At 41.9% G+C, this 19,356-nt stretch overlaps 1 protein-coding gene across 1 annotated transcript in view; it reads right to left on the reverse strand.

The window, feature by feature from the left end:
• The window catches only part of ptpn4a (protein tyrosine phosphatase non-receptor type 4a), a 32,719-nt gene that overhangs the window by 5,462 nt on the left and 7,901 nt on the right, over nt 1-19,356 (reverse strand). The window contains exons 2-19 of the mRNA XM_085920105.1: nt 16,369-16,523; nt 12,520-12,627; nt 12,104-12,146; nt 11,297-11,375; nt 10,977-11,021; nt 10,665-10,717; nt 8,294-8,414; nt 7,869-7,956; nt 6,999-7,087; nt 4,990-5,053; nt 4,342-4,514; nt 3,857-3,925; nt 3,608-3,742; nt 3,294-3,455; nt 1,348-1,507; nt 761-844; nt 626-682; nt 389-545 (exon numbers count right to left, since the gene is read on the reverse strand). Of these exons, the coding sequence (XP_085776231.1) occupies nt 389-545; nt 626-682; nt 761-844; nt 1,348-1,507; nt 3,294-3,455; nt 3,608-3,742; nt 3,857-3,925; nt 4,342-4,514; nt 4,990-5,053; nt 6,999-7,087; nt 7,869-7,956; nt 8,294-8,414; nt 10,665-10,717; nt 10,977-11,021; nt 11,297-11,375; nt 12,104-12,146; nt 12,520-12,627; nt 16,369-16,506 (1,825 nt within the window). The 5' untranslated portion in view covers nt 16,507-16,523. The remainder of the gene's footprint in view (nt 1-388; nt 546-625; nt 683-760; nt 845-1,347; nt 1,508-3,293; nt 3,456-3,607; nt 3,743-3,856; nt 3,926-4,341; nt 4,515-4,989; nt 5,054-6,998; nt 7,088-7,868; nt 7,957-8,293; nt 8,415-10,664; nt 10,718-10,976; nt 11,022-11,296; nt 11,376-12,103; nt 12,147-12,519; nt 12,628-16,368; nt 16,524-19,356) is intronic.

Here is a 19,356-nt window from a genome sequence, read left to right on the forward strand (position 1 = left end):
GGAACTCTTTGATGAATACATACAGTGGAGATGCAAGCGTTAAATGCATTAAACATACATATACATTGAGGGACCAGATTAATCTCTGTTCATTGCCATTAGCTTCTTTCAAGTCCGGTTATGAAGGGGAAGCATTTCATATTTGGAAATGAAGTCAAACAAATTACAGCTCACACTGGAGTCAATGATTTTGAGTCTGTTATCGTCCAAATTATGCAAGGCCTGACAAATTATTGAACAGATATATTGACCCCCACCAATGTACATGCACGCACGCTTTCCGACAACCAGATGATTTTTAGACTCTAACTTTCTACTTGCAAAGCTGTCTTTGGTGCTTCAAGCACTGGATTTCCCTTCCGCGGGATCAAAAACATCATCATCTTACCGTTTGGCCTGACCAGTAAGATGAGCTCTCCAGAGTGGCTCTCGCAGCTCGCCTTGATGAACATGACAACCTGGTCGTGGGTGTGGTCCGAGATGTCCCGCCCATTAATTAGGACGACCTGGTCACCTTCATTCAGGCGGGGCACACACAGGTCGGCCTGAAGGGTAAAGTGAGATCCAAAGAGTCAAACAGGAGCATCTTGGAAATAGAACAGCATACTAGTAGACGTTCACTTACTGATGTTCCAGGAGCAACTCTGGACACTATGATTGGCATCTTTTGGTCAGCTCCACCCTGGAGGCACACACAGTCAAAACCAGTTAACTTGTGAAAACCAACAGCATAGGACAGGAACTATTTGTTTGTTTGTACCTTAACGTTGAAGCCAAAACGTCCATGTTCATCCGGTCTCATCTTAATCAAGACCAGATTATCATGAGGAACAACTCCGTTTAGCTGAAAAGAACAAGTTTAAACCCATTAAAGCTAATTTATCTTGTGTTTTCGGACACATGAGTGTAATTATAGAGGAACATTTTGTCTCTGCTACCATGACCATCTCCAGTCAGATATCATTCAAGATTAATGGGGCTTAATGCTTGGACTGTGGAGTCAACGTCACAATAAAGTGCCTTTGAGATATCTCCATTTCAAAAAAAGAAATTCCATTGAACTTCATGTTAAGTAGATAGTCAAGCTCCCAAGCCTTCTTACTACTCACCAAGCAGACAATATAAATAAAGAGAGCAAAATACATGAATTTAGTGACAGGGGGTGAATCATTTTTGGCAAGCGTTAGCATTTTGTGAGCACATGGTGGACCTTCACTTAGCAAGCGGACTGTGCACTCGTTAGTAAATAATATAAGACACAATATCACATTTCTAAAAGGTTTTCATACTAATTGATCTTTCACCATGACAGAGTGGACGTGTTTATCTTGACAACACGCAACTGACCGTGGTCTTGTCAGTGTTGGCAGGAACATCGTACATCTCGTTGAGGTGGTTGTCCAAAAGGCTCTGCTGCGAGTGGGCCTGAATAATCTGGCTCAGGGTTTTCCTGCTCAACTGCTTGGGCGGCAGGGCCGGGGGCTGGCCATCCACTCCGTCAGGAGAACTACGAGAAACGAGGAGAAACGAAAGGACGACTTTATGATGTGTATACAGTAGACAAAAACTCTGCCGCTACTGTACAGCAAACATTCATTCAAAAACAAATACAAAAAGGTAAAACAAGAAAAGATGACGTGAGAGGAAAAAGCGTCCCAAGAGTCAAAGAGACTTGATTTGTCACAATGAATTCATTCCAATAAAATGTGCTTTCAAGAGGAAGGAAAACACTCCGAAGAAGAATCACTGTGACAATGGCAGATGTGAAAGGTTCATCAGGTATAATGCTTGTAACAACATGGCGAGGGTAACGAGCCAGGCGTCACAGGTTGTGTCACTGTGTGTGTGTGTGTGTGTGTGTGTGTGTGTGTGTGTGTGTGTGTGTGTGTGTGTGTGTGTGTGTGTGTGTGTGTGTGTGTGAGTGTGAGGGCATGATCCTCCTTGGGGATGGGCGCAGCCGTCAAACATTATTGCCTTTGTTTTGACTGCTTACTGGTGCCACTTTGTGTCTTTAACGCGCGCACGCACACAAATACACAAACAGATACACTTGAGGCTTCAAACAAGGTCAGCAGGGCGGCTGTGCACAGCAGGCCTGAGAGAACATGGCACATTCTTTTCCTTCATTTTGTATTGGATGGATGACTGATCAAATTAGATTCAAAGCTTCCAGGTTAGCCAAGTATAAGAGTTGCAGAGACCCTATTAAGTAAGACCTTATCTACATGAAAAATCTTGCCTTTTACTCTTTTGGCCAAGAATGAAAGGCCAAGTTGAGCGTGCCTTATTCCATCGGGACTTTTTTTTTTTTTTTTTTAATATGATGGCAATTAAAGACAACTTGTTTTCGACGTGATAAAAGGGCCGACATGTCACAGCCAAGAATGAAAACTAGCCATTGAAAATTTGTGCTGTCAGACAATGAGAAGCCAGGTGATTATGTCATCACTTTGGCTCGGGAACAAACGAATGAGACAACAATTTGGCAGCTGCCTGCGTGCGTGCGTGCGTATGCCCTGTGTGTGTATGCACGCGTTGCTTTGAAGGCAGCAGAACATATCTGCAGAACAGTAAATATTTGCTGCTTTGTGCAGAGAGGAGTAGAAAAAAAGCCATCTTCAGGATGATTAACAAAAAATGCTAACTTATATAATATGATAGGAGCTGTCAGAAAGTGCTTTACATATGGCAAGTGGGAAACCACAAAGACAATAAAATAGAACAATAAAGTTAATCGAAAGCCAAAAATTAAAAATGTGTTTAGTAAGTCGAGGCTGACTTTAGAAAGGATACATTGATTATTGTCAATAATCTTGCCGCTCCCATGAAACAGTATCGCCGACTTATTAAATAATTTACGGGACGGTTGCTCGTGTTCAAACACAATAAAACGTGACGAAAATACTCGCTGACGATTTCCTATCCCGCCTGTTATTCAACCCGCTCCGCCCTCCTCAGCACATTTTACGAGTGTTTTTGCAAAGGGTTAGTCTTTCCAAAGGGCTCGGCTAAGTGTCACAAGGAGAGGGTGTGAACTGTTGGGAGAGGCCACAGACATAGGCAGACATTAGAAGAAGAAGGGAAAAGAACAGTCAACTCAGCAGTGAAGCCAGACAGAGCGGCACTAACAAAAGATGAGAAGAATTTAACCACCAAATTACAGAGGGCACTATTTTTGTATGGGAGACAGAACTCAAATCTGTCGCATCACCGCTAAATCTAAACTTAGGAAACATGCATCAAAAAGGGGAGGGGCTTAACATCTGCAGACAGACAGGTAGGACGACACTTACGGGGTAGAGTCCAAACTGATGCTGTTAGCCTGCGTGGAGGAAGCCGACTTGTGATTGGAAGAAAAGACAGGCAAGCTCGGCGACGTGTGTATCATGTGATCAACCAGGTGGCCGACAGACGACGGGCGTAGCCGCGTGCCCTCTTGTGTGAACAGCGAATTCCTAGAAAACACACAAACACAGAATTTAAGACTAATCGTGAGGTGTACAAAAAATCTGAACCATAACATCTCAAGCTTTGATCATAACACAAGCATATTCATTTGAATCAGATCAACAACATATCCGATATAAAGGTCAAAATGCGGACGCACTGATTGGGCGTCCCAGGTGGTGAGCGAGTCGGCAGGCTCTGGGTCTCCAGTCGTTCATCCGATAGGCTGTTCCTGCTCACCGTCTCCCAGTCAGTTCCCCCCAACAACTTCCTGGCCAGAGGCTTGCTAGGCGATCTGCACAGAGCAAGCAATTTCTTGAGGTGCAAATAGACTTCAAGTCAAGACAAAAATAAAACAGCTGCTGTCCGGAGTTTGATTTGGCCCAACTAGGACAGACAGGGCAAGTACCTGGCAAACACTCTGTCCTTGATGCCCTTCTCCTTGCCGTACTGTACAGATTGTACCTCCGTCCTCCCGCTATGTGGAACAATAACAAACAATGTCATAAAAGCGAAAGGACCTTACAAAATAGCCTTGAAGTCGACGATCAAATTACGTTACTGCGTTGCAGTCGTATTGGTCTTCATACAAATGTACACTATTTGCCATTTACGATTTAAACTGCACTGTTTGAGATAAAATACCCACTAAAACACAATTGTACGTCAAAAAATCCCTTTTTGGGTTAACTATGAATAATTTAGCTGAGACATTTTGGAAGAAAGTAGCATGTAAGGTGCACACGAGCCATCGAGTGTTTTAGCCCATAAAACCAAAGTGAAACAACTGTGTGTCTCAAATAATGCATGTTCTCTTCCATTTGTCTAAGCCGGTCTGTGAATTCAACATTCTTTGGATTATTTGTGTGTTGAATGCCTCCTGCTTCTTCATACCAGTATCGAAACTTTGAGCCTAACGTGAAGTAATGGGAGAAAAAGTTCTTCTGTAGCGGTACGGGTCGTTCCAGTCGGAAGAAGGTGTGGTGCTCCACACAGGCCTTCCAAAGGTTCTTACAGGCCCGGTAGTTCACCATGTTGAATCCAAGCAGCGTCTCTCGGGTCTCGGTCTGAGTGGAAGGAAAAGATGTTGCAAGATTAACACCGAGAAGTGCGTTTAAAAGGAAACGAGTGCAAAAAAAAAAAAGGGTCAACTTTTTAGAAGATGAAGAATGCAGAGGAATATACACCAACAGTTGGAACAGTCAGAACGCTAATACTATAAAAAAAAAGAACAATTTCTGGATATGTTATAATTTTGGCTCAATCTGAAAGCCCAGGAGGGACTGTAAAATGCAGCTGGAAGTTTTATTTGAAATGTGCTAGACAAAAATAATATATAAATACAAATATTATACATAAAGTCGGAAACGTTAGTCAGAAACAAAAACCAAATCTGTCATTGTTTTGCAATCAACTCCCAGTTGACTAACGTTCCTGACGTTAATGCGATACCGCTCCCTACCAGCAGGTGGCCACAACCTGCATTCATCATTCAAAACAGTAATGAAACAAATTTTGATTGTTGTGTTTATAAACACTTACCGCCTCTCTTCTCAACTGGATGAAGAACTGCTTGCACTTGAAGGATATTTTCACAATTTTCAACCTGGAGGAAAGAAATGACGTTTAGTGTCCATGTTATGAACTATAAAAAGAGAATGCTTTTTTTTTTTTTAAAGGCTGCTCATACATAAATACAAAATCTCTAGGCAGGATTATCGAGAAAAAAATGAGCATGGGCTAAGGAAGAAGCATTTAGGTAGTGTGGCAGATTTGGATCAGTGCAACACAGCACGCCACATCAAGTTTCACAGTGTTTAAAATAAATCAGTCACGAGTTGATTGTTTGCTAAAAGCAAAACGCAGAGAGGACGGCTGGTGGTAATAAAAAGCCAAATGTTCTGACTTAGACCCCACTGGGCATGATGGTGGGGGCACAGACCCTGCAGAGAGTAAAAACTTCCACTGTAAGCCACAATGGCTGAATGAGCTTATGTCCGACTGTGACTCAATCATACTGAAGTGAATCGACATCGGTTCGTTCCAGTTCCACATTGAAGACTTACGAGAGACGAGAGACAGCAGGTGGGGCGTGGAACACATGGTAGTCTTTTAGCGTACTAAGTTAACGACTGAACATCATTTTGTGGTCTTACAGACGTTTGTGTCATCTGGATGCGACAGGCCCGATAAGGCGGATCTACAGAACCGCAGCACAAGTTTGCCCAGTCACTGTCACCTGGATCTAACATCTGGTCTTTCGACTGAAAAGAATCGTGTTGTTATGTTCGATGAGCACACACTGTAAGAGGTGTGCTGATGAGCAGGAGAGTAACATAATTCCTTCCTAGAGCTCGACTGCTACTGTGACTCATCACCCCCCTGCTAAATATATTTCACATGCGCACACACAAGATGAGGTTGTCCATGACTCATGCCCATCTAAGTGTGCCTTATTTGTTTGTCTTTTCATTGCCTAGACAAACGGTAAAAACCTGAAAGATTTCTACCAAAAAAATAAATAATAATAATACAGACTCAATCCATTTTTGGATGCAATTCAGAACAAAGAAGAGTAGTGAGAAGACGTTTTAGTATTTTTAAGAAATATAGTACAATGCATAAAGAAAAATGCGCAAATCAGCCACATAATTCAAAGAAGACAAAAAAAACAAATGGGGTACAGTTAGGTTTAAATGGTAATAGCCACCTTAGTGACTAAGGGAAAGGTTATTAAAATACCCCACAGTATATTTCCAAGCAACAAGGATTCCTGGAGGATGTTCAGATGGAGTTGTATCAACAAGATCTTCCGTTTGATTCCCCAAATTAGCGGATCTGACTGGGTGGAAAATGACTAATAGTTGTTTTTTTCTTTGTTAAAACCAAACTCAAAACTGCACAGACCAAAGAATGAATGTCAGGAGAAGTTGCCAGGAATGGGTCCCCAGAAATAAAAGGAGTGCCCAGTATGAATAAATCAAAGGAATTTGATTTTTATTTAACAAAGCACTGTTCCTTAGCCACACGCTTCTCGAGTTGGCAGCTTCTCTGCTCTTGGCCACACAATATCACTGAGTAGAGCCACTAGCCACCATTGCTACGGGGGGAACCCACAAAATGTAAGTGAATCTTGGCTTGGTTTGCAGACAACTTTTCATATTGAGTCATGCCACATCGGATTTCTTTCAGATGTGATGTCAGTTTTTAATTCTCTTTCTGTATATCAGGCAAGAATGTGGGCAGCTATCACACTTAGTTAGGTTACAAAATAAACGTCAAATCGCTATCCAAGGTCACACATCTGTGCTTAGGTCTGGTATTCATAAAGTCAGAACAGCAAGTAGCACCAGCATCAATTTGACTTGGACCATTATTTGTGGATATAAATATATGGCTATGGTCAATCGAATTTAGTGCCTCAATTATTCCCCACGCTCAGCCCAGATGACAGTTCAACTCGTGATCACAGTCATCAAAAGTAAGAATGCCGCTGCAGCGTTAACTAAATCTCTTAACTGTGCGAGTGTGTGTGTGTTTGTGTCACTCACCATGGGAAATAGTTGATCCGTACCCTGTTCTTATAAATGACAATGCCGCCAGACATCACCCCGATGAGTATCTCCGTGTGACTCTGATCCTAAAAAAGAGAGCAAACAGAGCATGTGTGTTGAGACAGAAGTGCCAAATGCATGAAAAGACAAATACGGAGAAAAGCTCCAGATGGGTTAAAATTAATTTGGATGACAGGCTTCCTCACTGTTTCAAAGAAACAATGTGGCGGTGGGTTTAAACACAGCCGCCTCTGTGTGGATACACCTGACTAAAAACAAGAGCAGATGCTCGAGAGAAAACACAGCGGGACGGCAACTTTGCGTGGGTTCAGGTTTAGTGACCCCGAGAGCTATTCTAACAAATAAATCTTCATCTTTATCTTAACGTTGGACTACCTATCCACAACTTAAAGGCTGTGTCATGACACTCCATTTGATCCGATACAGTATTTCATCCTTGGAGTCAGCCACTGTAAGGTGTGTAACTTACAGTATACGACTAAGAAATGAACGATGCTGACTCACCACATGGTTGACTCTCGAATCAAAACATTCAGGGTAGCAAATGATCGAACACAATCTGCATTGTGTGAATATCCCCACAACAACACCGACCTGTGATGTGTTGAGACACTTGACTACTCATCTGATATAAGTAATGTTACTATCAATAGACTGGGAGCTAATTATCAGTTTTTAATCACAGCAGTATGCAGGTAAAAGTTATCAAGCATGAGGTGTAGGCACACTGTACCATGACTGTCTAACAGGCCATATGCCGTTTGCTTAGGAGATGGGAGGGGGGGAACCTAGATAAACAGAAAAACAAGCACACACGCAGGCATTAGCAGATCAAACTTTACTTACTCTTGCATAGTGCAGCTCTACCCCGTAGAGCTCTAGCGTGCGTGCTGTGTTCAGATAATTAAACTCCGACTGGGCAGGAGATAGACCACTGGGAGAGAGAAAAACGGGGGGGGGCAAAGAGTTGAGTAAAAATGCAGGCAAGGATCAGTGATGGTGGAGCAAGTGGAGAGGCATGGTGACATTGTGGGAAGGATAAATCTGTGTGTGTGTGTGTGTGCTGTGTGTGTTAACGAACAAGACATATGGTTGAAGGAGAGGAAGAGCCAGAGGAAAGCAAAACAAAAAATGTAGGCACTGCGAGAGTGTAATGGCTGGGCGGATGCCACATAAAGCAGTCGTAAAACACGAGCGTGGGAACAGACAGTCTCATAGATTGAAGAACTACGATAAACAGGAGAAATCAATTTATCTTCAAATTTCCGCACCTGTGCTGCTGGTGATGTTTGGCGACCTCTTTATGGAAATCTTGAGGTGGGTTGGGGATGAAGCAAAACTCAGACAGATAGCCCACAGGATGCTCAGTCTCATTGTAGTCCCCCAATTCGGCTACAACACAGAGGGCGATGGAGAGCCAGGGTCACTTTATCGGCGGATATTTGTACATTTGGTAAAGACGGCAAAATGTCGGGCCTAACTTATCTGTCAGGTATCATTCATGTCTTCGAATTAACATTATGCAACAACAAAGTAATGTTAACACCTTCAATTGGATGAAAATAATAATGCAATTGTTCATTTTTTCCAGGAAAAAAAAGCATCTATTATTCCCCTGTCTCGCTCTTTCATAAGCACCGGAGGAAGGCGGCGTGGATCAAATTCCCAAAGCCATTAGCTCGATAGCTCGCACTCGAAGTTCAAAAGCATCAATTCGCTCAAGTAGTCCCTGGACTAACCTACACGTCTGCAGCCTAAGCATATTGACAAATAAATCTATTCCAGCCCACCCGCTTATTGATGCGCACATAACTCCAGGGAGAAATCCATGTACAGTCGAAAGCTGAGGTCTTGGAACGGTGTTGGTTGCGGTTATTACTTTAACACGGTTCACTTCAACCGGCATCAACTCAGGCTTTCAATAATGAGCGGCAAAGCGTAAACAAGCTGTTAAGCTCTCCATTTCGGACCATGGATTTATATGCGCCCATGGAAATTTAGTGCCTGTTTCACCTTTGAACACCTTTGACACAAATGCTGACTAGTACATGCGGACTATCGTGAAAAACATCACCACAGATTCTTTATGTGGTGCACACCATCTAATAAGTGTATCTTAACAAACAACAAAAATATTAAAACCATCTTTTACAAGAACGTAAACTGTAAAACTGCTTCGATTATTGACGGTGCAACTTTATAGACAAGCGCCAGAAGATAGTGCCGTTCATTTCGAATTAAAAACCGAAACAAACGTGTCCCGTTTTAACAGTATGCTGAGGATTTCCGATACTATTTCACACAAATTGTAAAAGAGCTTTTGTGAATGAGGCTTTAATGCAGGATTTCGTTTGATCAGTACTGGCACATGGAGCGAGCGTACTGAATTAGCGGCATATGCGGCTGCTTGCAGCTCTTTTCTTCCCAAAGCAAACATTTATCTGCATAATCTGGCTGGCACAGGGTGAAGTGAGAATTGAGCCGCAGAGTGTGTTTGGGTTGTTCCGTGTAAAAAGCGGTAGTGTCATGATGTCGGCGCACTAGGCCAAATCTCCTTTCTGACCTATATAGTGTGCGAGCCCACAAAATCGGAGCATGTGGAGAAAAAGGAGGGGGGGAAGGGGGAGATGAGACACGAGCAGATGAGCACGAACCCACTCGGATAGTTTCCTATGCTACAAACGTGTCACAAACAGCTGGCAGATAAACATCCTGCAGTAAAGTACGATTCAGCCTCACCATACATGGTGTGATGAAATCTCGCATACACCTGAAAAAAAGTCGATTACCAAAGAAAACATATGTATGAATTTTAATTTTGAGTTGTTTTTTTATTTTTTATTTCATCTGTGGATGTTGGTGGATCAAGCAAGTACATGTACAGATGGTGTAAGATTGTATTAGTTCGGAGCATATTGCACACGTGTGCTCAAATTACACGGCCGTAAAACCAGCCGACAGAAAATCCAAGTGGCGTATAAGGATTATCTGAGATTACTCAAAATACCTACATGTCTTCTGCGAATGTGTCTAAGTATCTCGACAGGTTTTTCTCCGAAACCTATTTATACATGTAGCTGTTGGATTAATGACGAAGGAATAAAGAAACCTGATTATACACGTGGCTGCAGGATTAATGACGAAAGAATGAAATCTTGATATACTTTTGAAGCATCCCGAGAGATTCCGCATCATCAGAATAATTTTGTCCAAAAATGTCATTGCCCACCCTATCAACAAGATGCAGTGTAAAATTGAAAACAAAGCAGCTAAGCAACTCCACCAAAGATTCCAATATTTACACACTGCTAATTTGAGTCTGACTTCCAAAATGCACAATTTCATGACAGAATGAGCAGACTGTTTAATATCAGTCCTCATTCTGATTGGCCATTGGGTTGAATGTGCATCAGTGAGGATTTCAAAACAGTGCTCTCCACCATCATGCTGCATATTCATGTACAGTGCCATTAATAACAGACCGCAGCTTAATTGACTAGTAATGGCTTGTGAGCAGCAGCCATAAGGGCACTGGACCAACCACAGCCATTACTTTTTACAGTGTGTGTACATAAAGAGAGCTTTAATGAATTGGATTTCAATCATAATGAAGAGTGAGTGTATCCAGGGAGCGCTACTTACATTGAACAGCATAGGAAGCCAAGAGTGCAGCTGTGTTGTGAGGACAGGGCAATCTGGATGTGGGAAGAAAACACATAAACACACTCACTTGTATACTGTACACAGATAGAATTTTAGCGCTGGAGCCAAAGAGACAAGATCACAGTTGTTTTTACACATGGGAGATTCCTCATGGTGTGATATTGAAATGTGAGAAGAAAAAAAAAATTCTGGTGGGAATATTCAAAGAAATAGATTCAAGCAAAACATGAGCTAGAAAATGCTGACACACATAAAGTGAGCTTTAACAAGAAGCAGCCTAAACAAACTCACCTTCCAGTGAATATGTCCTGCTTGATCTGAAGAAAATATTGGTATCTGAGGAGAAAAGGACAACGTGTAGACTGATTGAATGGCATTATGGCTCTGACAGCAAACACACTGAGGGGTTTTATCGTATTATCATCGCCGGGAAAATACTTATGGTGACTCTTATACAATAGTACTTAGTTCAGCACAAGCAATTTAACCAGACAAGAGGCTTTCAATGATCCAGGGTATGCCAGAGTGAAAAAACAACAACTCAGCTATAAACCAAGGTCCCCCTTCATTAGTCTGTGTCATAGTTGAACTATACACAAAAAAGGTTTTACCGTGTGTATTCCTCCTGAAGTTTACTGGGATCGGTCACAAAAAATTTGACTCTGAAGCTCAAGTTGTGGGGGGAACCTCCTGGGAAAAACATGGGAAAAAAAAAAAAAAAAAAGGGTTGAAAGTCATTTCAGCACTCAAATATTAATTTGTCAAATTATTTTTTGCACTTCACAGTACTATCACAGCTTACGCCAAAACCTTGCTGAATTAAACACATTATTCAAAAAGAGCCATGTTAGCAAAAATAAAAACCTGGTAGTCCCTACTTTTACCATTGGCTACGCCAACAATAGGAAAAGTGTGTTTATCCTTAGTAGGTGGCCAATAGAGACATTATGTGCTGTATTCCAGATCTAGATGATAAACATGTGAAATGTATGAAACAAAGCACGCTTAAAGATGATGTGCTGTACCGCGATGAGACAATAAAAACATCGCGGTTGAAATAAAGTTCAAGCGGTGCTGCAGGACTGCAGATTTAGAATAGTCCGAAATCAAAAGCGATGCTGCTTGATTGTTTCAGAGCTTGACGTTACAAAATCTAAATTACTCACTAGCAAATATAAGAGCGGGGTTGAAATGGAGTTTAATCATCGCTTAAGGCAGATTTAACATTTGAACACACAGATCATGCGGACTGGGTCATTTTGCTGGAGGTGGGGAGCAGATTTCAAGCAATCGCTCGCTAAAGTCCGACGACAGATTACGCCTTCGACCAGCTGATGCATTCGGAATTTTCGGGGGGCAGTTTGGGAGAACCGTCTTGAGGTGCTTGGTTAAAGTGTCATGTTGTGGATTTCACCTACTTTTTAACTGCTTCCTGATGGGCTTGTTGGGATCCAGCCAGCGCTGTAAAATATTGATTGAGAGACACTTAGAGACATCATAACGCTTCCACAGCATGACTACATCGCCTAAATTATTCATCAATGGCAACACACACATGCACGCACAACCATAAAAAATATCTGAACACTGATACAAACTTGAATATCGCATAAATAGAATTAAAAAATTGTTCCCATCTATGTCGGTCTGGAACTAAATTCAGGTATGTGACTCAATGAAAACAACTTTTTTTAATTGCGAGCGATGCTACACCATCTTGAGAGGAGCAATTCATTTCAGGAAAAATACTGGACAACAAGCCAAGCCAACTACACCACACGCACGTTTGTTTATACACACACACACTCGTGGATCATTCAACCACAATACTGACCGGAACATCCGAAGAGTCATCTGCCAAGTGCAGGCCAAAGTAGTCTCTTTCCGTCAGCTCCAGGTGCTTGAAGACAAGGTCTTGCAAGACCTGCCCATGATCAGACTTCTGCACATAAGGACACAAGGAAGAAGAGACATTTATAAAAAAATAAAAAATAAAAAAAAAAGGGGTCTTAAAAACCTCTTTGTAAAACTGGGACACAATACAAGCTTTTAAAAAGGCATGCATTTCTTTGCAAATCTCGGAGGTATGTCCTTGTCTGTTGACGTTACCGAAATCCTTAATTAAAACATCACAAGAGCGTCGGGGGGAGGGCTACGAGGATGAGGGAGGAACTAATTAAATCATATCTAAGTCAGTGGAACTTCACTGCAAGTGCCATGTTGTATCAGACTACAGAGCTGGAAAGAACATTTCCCCTCCAAACTTGTCTGGAATATTTATGTTCAACGAGATAAACTCATTCACCAACAATTAGCGAGAGAAAATGTACAAAGAAGGAAGCGGAGCCGGAGGGCTACTATAGGATAGCAAGTGTGGCGCTGGTAACGTTGATGCATGCCTACAGTGAAAATTGGAGTTAATTGCGATGTGCTTGGAGATCTGCTTTCTGAACATTTTGGCCAACAATTTGACACCCATCTATAGGACAGTCTTATAAAACCGGAGTATGAGTGATAAAGATGAAACATTAACGAGAAGTAAAACATTGGTTTTATTTTGGACAGCATGGTGTCGTCGTCATTATTCATTGATTGAAGCATAGGTCCGAGAAGGAGCAGTACGAGTGAGGAGCTAAAGTGTGGAACCTAGTGTGAAACAAAAAAAAAAAAAAAAAATCAAGTGCGAGTGTGTAACCACACCATTGTAGCTCCTGCGGGAAAATATTCGCCAACCTACTGCTTTCTCGCACCTCTCTCTCTCTCTTTTGCCTAGTGACACACTTTTTACAGCCCAGTGTGGAGTGTGAACATGTGCTAGTTTGTCACCGTTGCAACGCGCAAGGCACATGCGGACGGATAGTTGACAGTTGGCTCGATGATATAGCGGACCTCAAGGATCTCCGTCCGTCCATTAGCCCTTTTTTGTGTGTGCGTGTTGTCAACTGACAGTGACTAACACAGCTCTGCTCATATTTTCCTTACTGCTCACTTCACAATTTACAACACTTCCCTTTATTCGACAAGTCATGTAAAACAAAGTGAACTAAAGTTGTAATCAATGTTTTGTACTTGTCGAAATAAACAAATCAGATTTAAAAACAAAAGTACAGTCAATTTGTTTTGATTTGGCTGCAGGTCCATTTTGACCGCTAGGACACTGACAAGTATTATTTGTGACTGCAATTTGGAACGAGTCAGATTATAAATAATGCAATAATGTTGAGGTGTGACGTCCATTATTGATGAGAAATCAATGCAAAAAATACTGCCATTTGCTGGATAACAGTTTTCTTTCAATGTATTTTTCATACAGATGATCTAATCGTTTTACATTTGAAATATATTGACACTATCGGAATGAAACATTCATTTCCACGAGGGTTTACTTCCCTTTCTCGGGGCTATTCATAGGCATGCTTCCTGCTTCTTCATTGTCTGAAGCAACTTCCCAAGCCTGATATGCAAACGCTCAGAGCTCCTTTTTATTTCAATTCACAGGGAAGCCTCCGCCGCTCCGTGTCTTTGTGTTAGAACTCGGGACTGCATCTTTTTTTTTTCCTTCACTTTTGAGCTCAAACTCCAACGTTCTAATCTAAAGGGACACCGGGTTGGAACTAAGCGTGACATCAAACGGAAACTACGGGAAGAGTAAAACAAGACAAACAACAAGGGCAAGCAACAAAGTGTGTGTGTAGCACATTGAGGGAAAAAAAAAAAAAAGGACGTAGACAGAGAGTTACAGAGGAAAACAAACAAAAAAAAACAAAAAAAAGACAAAAGTGAGCAGCCAAGAGAAAAGGAGTGATTGACGACGCTGCTGAATGAGACAAACGCTCTTTGTGGTTCTCTTCATCAGTCCACCACAAGCACTGACACAAATAGCGTGCGTGAGAGCGAGGAGACGAGACGCAGACAGCGTGCGCGATGACTGAGGGCATCCCGACTCTAAGGGGAAATAAAAAGATTGTGACACAAAAGGGCTCGTCTACATTCGAGTACAGCTTGCGGGAAATATTAACTGGCATACAAGCACTTTGTTTAACATGCTTCATTAACTTTTACTCTGCGTGGAACTGTAAAAAAAACACAAAAAAAACAGTTCTTGGCAAAAAAAAAAAAGGGGGGGGGGTGCTCCCTAATCATCAAATCTGTTTATTTGCCATTCCGGAATTACCATTGACATCACATGAGGAGGTTCTAACGACAACTGTCTGATGAAGATAATTGGTGCCAATTACTGTGAAATACTTATTTGCTTCTTCAGGCTATAACGACTAACCAAAAAACAGTGTCAAAGTCCACAAACTATATTTTTGTGGTTTCAAAGAAGAAGCAAGAAAGTCATTAACTGAGGAAAAACCTCATTTCACTTTTGAATGTGCAATATTAATCTTTGCATGCCTTCATCATTTAAGCTACTTATTCAGTATTGCGTAATGGAACCACTAAGTTCAAACACAATACTTACAATTTGGTCCGATTTGAAAAATTCTCTTGTTCCTGTTGGGAAATTTGTATTTTACAATATAAAAAATATAAAGTTTTTAGTAACAAGACCACCAAGTGTTGGTGACTAATGTTCAAGTGTTAAGTTGATTCATCAATAAATACTTGTTGTTGCCTTTGGTTCTGATTTTGCTTTCTAAGTAGCACAACAGTGGCTCCACTGTGGGAAGAACCTTTTGGGTCTTAACGCAAGGCCCAACAGATCACTCCATTTATACGTGTGTATGTATATGCGCACATGTGTGCGAGTGTGTGTGTGTGTGTGTGTGTGTGTGTGTGTGTGTGTGTGTGTGTGTCCCCTCCCGCACACACACACACACACACACACACACACACACACACACACACACACACACACACACACACACTCTCTCTCTCACCACTGACACTTGTGTTTCCATGACAATAAGCAAGTGCCTTTGGATTTTCACTCGCCATTAGAATAAAGGCCGGTCAAGGCTAGGATCAATAGAAGTATTGTGACTCTCAGGATGGCTGCTCTTTCCAGGAAGTTACTGCGGCTGCAGGGGTCTGATCAATGACACTGACAGAGACCGAGGCATTCATTCACTTCCATGCAGGGAAAGGGGGTTTGCGGGGAATCGTGAGCAGGAAGCAGAGAGAGGGAGTGTGGGCAAAATCATATATTTGCTTTGAGCTACTCTCGTGATTGTGGGATGAAGCAGATACATTTCTCCCATCAAGAAAAAAAAATGAATGAAATGTATATTGTTTGACAACATCTTGGAGGGGGGGGGGGATTGAAATTCCCTGCCTGAAGCGATTCCTCTTTGAAAACACTGTCAGGAGCTCAATCGCCAAAGGCGTAGGCTTGGCTTCATGGACGGCACCACCTGCATCAACAACTTGTGCAGAGACATCCTCCCATACTGTCGAATTTAAAGGAACACCCTTCATCGGGGCATATTTGCTTTCCAACGAGCATGCTGATGTGCCTTCTACACACACACAAACGGGGCGGGGCCACGGAGGCCGACGGTATGGAAATCTCAGAGTGTCCAAATTGTTTATTTGTTACCCCCCCCGCTGTTTCTTTCTATGCTAGTGACTCTAGTTTTAAAACGTTTTAATTGCCCATAGCCTGTGAGTAAGGAAAGCGTCATTTGGAGTCTTGATCTGGTAGAATCTCCAAGTTGAAGTTTACTGAAGTACTTACGCTGACTTTAAAAGCCTGGACGGTGTTGTCCAGCAGCAGTATGTTGCACACAACCTGTGTGTGGTGCCTGTCTCGCTCCAGCTCCGTCGCCCGGACATTGTAGGATCTGCCAGCAGGCAAGCGGAAGCGCGCGCTCATCACGCTCCTACCGGGTTCTGTGAAGTTGGGGGAAAAAAAAAACAAAAAAAAACCACAACCGGAAGGAGATGTGGGTCATGAGTGAAATAAAAACAGCAAATTAAGAACTACGACAAATCGGAGTGTCACGAGGACAATGTTTGATCTGTGAACCAATACGATTGGAGTACAAAACTATTGTGATAAAGCAAAGAATTACCATGTGCCTTCCACCCCCCCAATCACTGCAACAGAGCTCGAAAGATTGTACAAGCAAAGACTTGCAGCACAAGGAGTGCTTCATGACGAAAAAATGTCAACGAGTACCAAAGAAGCAGCAGATCCCATCTCAGGGAATATGGAAAATACTCCTTTGCTTTGAAATTGAACGCCACAAAAAACAAAAAGTTAAATACCAAAGCAGATTTGAAATGTTTTTATTCCTTCTGTTTCATGACCTCTGGCAAGTGAGGAGCACCTTGTAAAATAATGACATCAACATCTTTAGTAAGCAAAAGCGAGTCTTCTTAAAGAGTAGAAGTCTATCGATCCATCCATTCCAGCTGATTTTGGGAGCAACGCTAAACGAATTAGATGGGAAATAAAATCCCACATTGAACCTCGCAAAATCTTGCAGACCAACAGACAATTAACGGGAAATATCTCGACACCCAAAGGTCATGTTAACATACTGACCCACGAGACAGACAGCGACTAGAAGCAACATCATTCATTTTGGAGCCAGCGATATTTTCAGGTTGCCACCTGCACACAGCAACGCCGTGTAGACAAAGAGAAAGCTTTGCCAACCAGCTCGCGGGGAAGACGTGGAGAAGGCGGAGACTGAAGCTCAGCTGAATGCTGAAGGATGCTCTACTATCAACGGCTCACAGTGGGATACATAAATGATGAGGCCTGACACGCAGACCATCCCCACGGGCTGGCTTGCCTTCCACTGCTCTCTTCCTGTCCGAACAGTTTTGTGCCATCCAATTTAAGACATATACATACTGGAGAGTGCATAAATTTAATTTCATCCGTATGCTGTATAAAAATTAACAAACTCAATAGAGTGGCAGAGGCAGTGGTACATTCTATAAAAATGATTATTTTTTTATTTCCTATGGGGGGGAAAAAAATGTTTCCACAGCTGAATGAATCATAAAAGCATCCAGTGTCCCTGAATAAATTTCAGTCAACGTTTATTTTTTTTTGTAGCTTCTCTCAATACTTTGGGGAATGCAATTGTTTTGATAGCAGTTTCTTCCACTTTCTCCGCTTCAACAACAGATAGAGCAGTGTGCAAAATGAAGATTCATCCATCCATTTTTTGTGTACTTTTGCGTGAGAGTCACTGTGATGGCAAATTTGAAATTGAGAATTGTTTTTGTCGAGGAGGGCAACATGGACAAAATGTCAAAAGATTTTACAATCTGTAACCTGATGGGAAAAAAAATGAAGACTCTCCAACATGTCCCTCTTAAAAGTTACAGTAAAGCGAGTCCTGGAAATTTAAAAAAAATATATATCTCCCGACTCCAGTTTTACGGACCAACATAAAATTAGGTGGACATGTTTGCCATAACGGGACGCTTGAAAAAGACCCATGTCGAAAACTGATTAAAGTTGCATATTTATTTGACTTCACACTTTTGAGGATTCACATTGTCGAATTTGCCTTAAAGAAAATGAGCACCGTTGGAAAGCAGAAATAACTATTTTTGATCACTGTCAGACAGCAAGACAGTTACAGCTTGAGTATTTGCTCAATTCTGCTCTACTGTCAGTTTTGAGCTGGACTGGATAGCCACACTCCCCGGAGAGAAGGATCTGGATCTCCGGAAGCATGCTAACATTATTGCTTCCTGCAGGCAGCAGCGCTTGCAAATTGTTGTGTGTCTGTGCGTGTGCGCGTGTCCCAAGACCCAACAGTCTTGTTCTCTGCCGGGCTGCTCCGGCGCTCTCTCATCTTATCGTAAACACAAGACAGTTTTGCAACCTTTCCTGTCTGCGGGAACACACACACTCGTATAAATACATGCATAAAACACCCATATGGAGAACCATCAACCACGGCACCATCCCGAAAGTTCAAGTTTCACACGTACTGTGACATACCTAAATATTGTAAAATGGTGTGTCACCCAAAAAAACTATTCTCCACAGTTTCTAAAGACTCAAAGTTACACAATAAATGGGCGCCTTCAATGGTTGAACTTCTCTTGACCCACGTTTTCTTTTTTATAATATTCTAATTTATTCAAGAGACGAGCCATTGTATTGTCTTCAGAACAATTAAAATGAAGCTAGGGCCACAAACAGCTTGTCAATGGCACATCGACTTACAAAACGGAGTTTTCATAATTATTTACAAAGTCCATGAAAAAGAAAATGGCCATGAAATTCCTGTAACGATTGAAAACAACTCGACGGGGTCGCCGAAAGGAAGTGAAAAATTCCCTCTGTGGATTTTCCAGCCAGTCTGGGCACAGCATTGTGGTTTTTTTCTGGATCCGCCAGAAAGTCACTTTTAACTTGTAAACTTCCACATAGACAATGACACAAGCCGCCGGCATGCACACCAAAAGAAAATGCCAAGCAGTCAAACTTCGAAGGGTTAGTGGGAAGACTTAATAACTCTTCTGAGGAGGTAAGAAGCCAACAATAAGACTTAACTTCCTCAGGAGGCGGAAGCAGAGTTTCCTCCTGCGCTGCATGAGGTGACAAGAGTTTTGAACAAAACAAATCACACGGTATCCGGCCTAAAAACTCACAAAACACAGATCTAGAAATATTCCGAGGAAGAATCAACGTGCCAGTGATTATCATTTAAGCCATAAATATTCAACTGAGTTTCCACACAAATCTTAA

The sequence above is a fragment of the Syngnathus leptorhynchus genome, chromosome 9 (assembly GCF_054491065.1).
Source record: "Syngnathus leptorhynchus isolate UIUO chromosome 9, UIUO_Slep, whole genome shotgun sequence".
Classification (NCBI taxonomy): Eukaryota; Metazoa; Chordata; class Actinopteri; order Syngnathiformes; family Syngnathidae; genus Syngnathus; species Syngnathus leptorhynchus.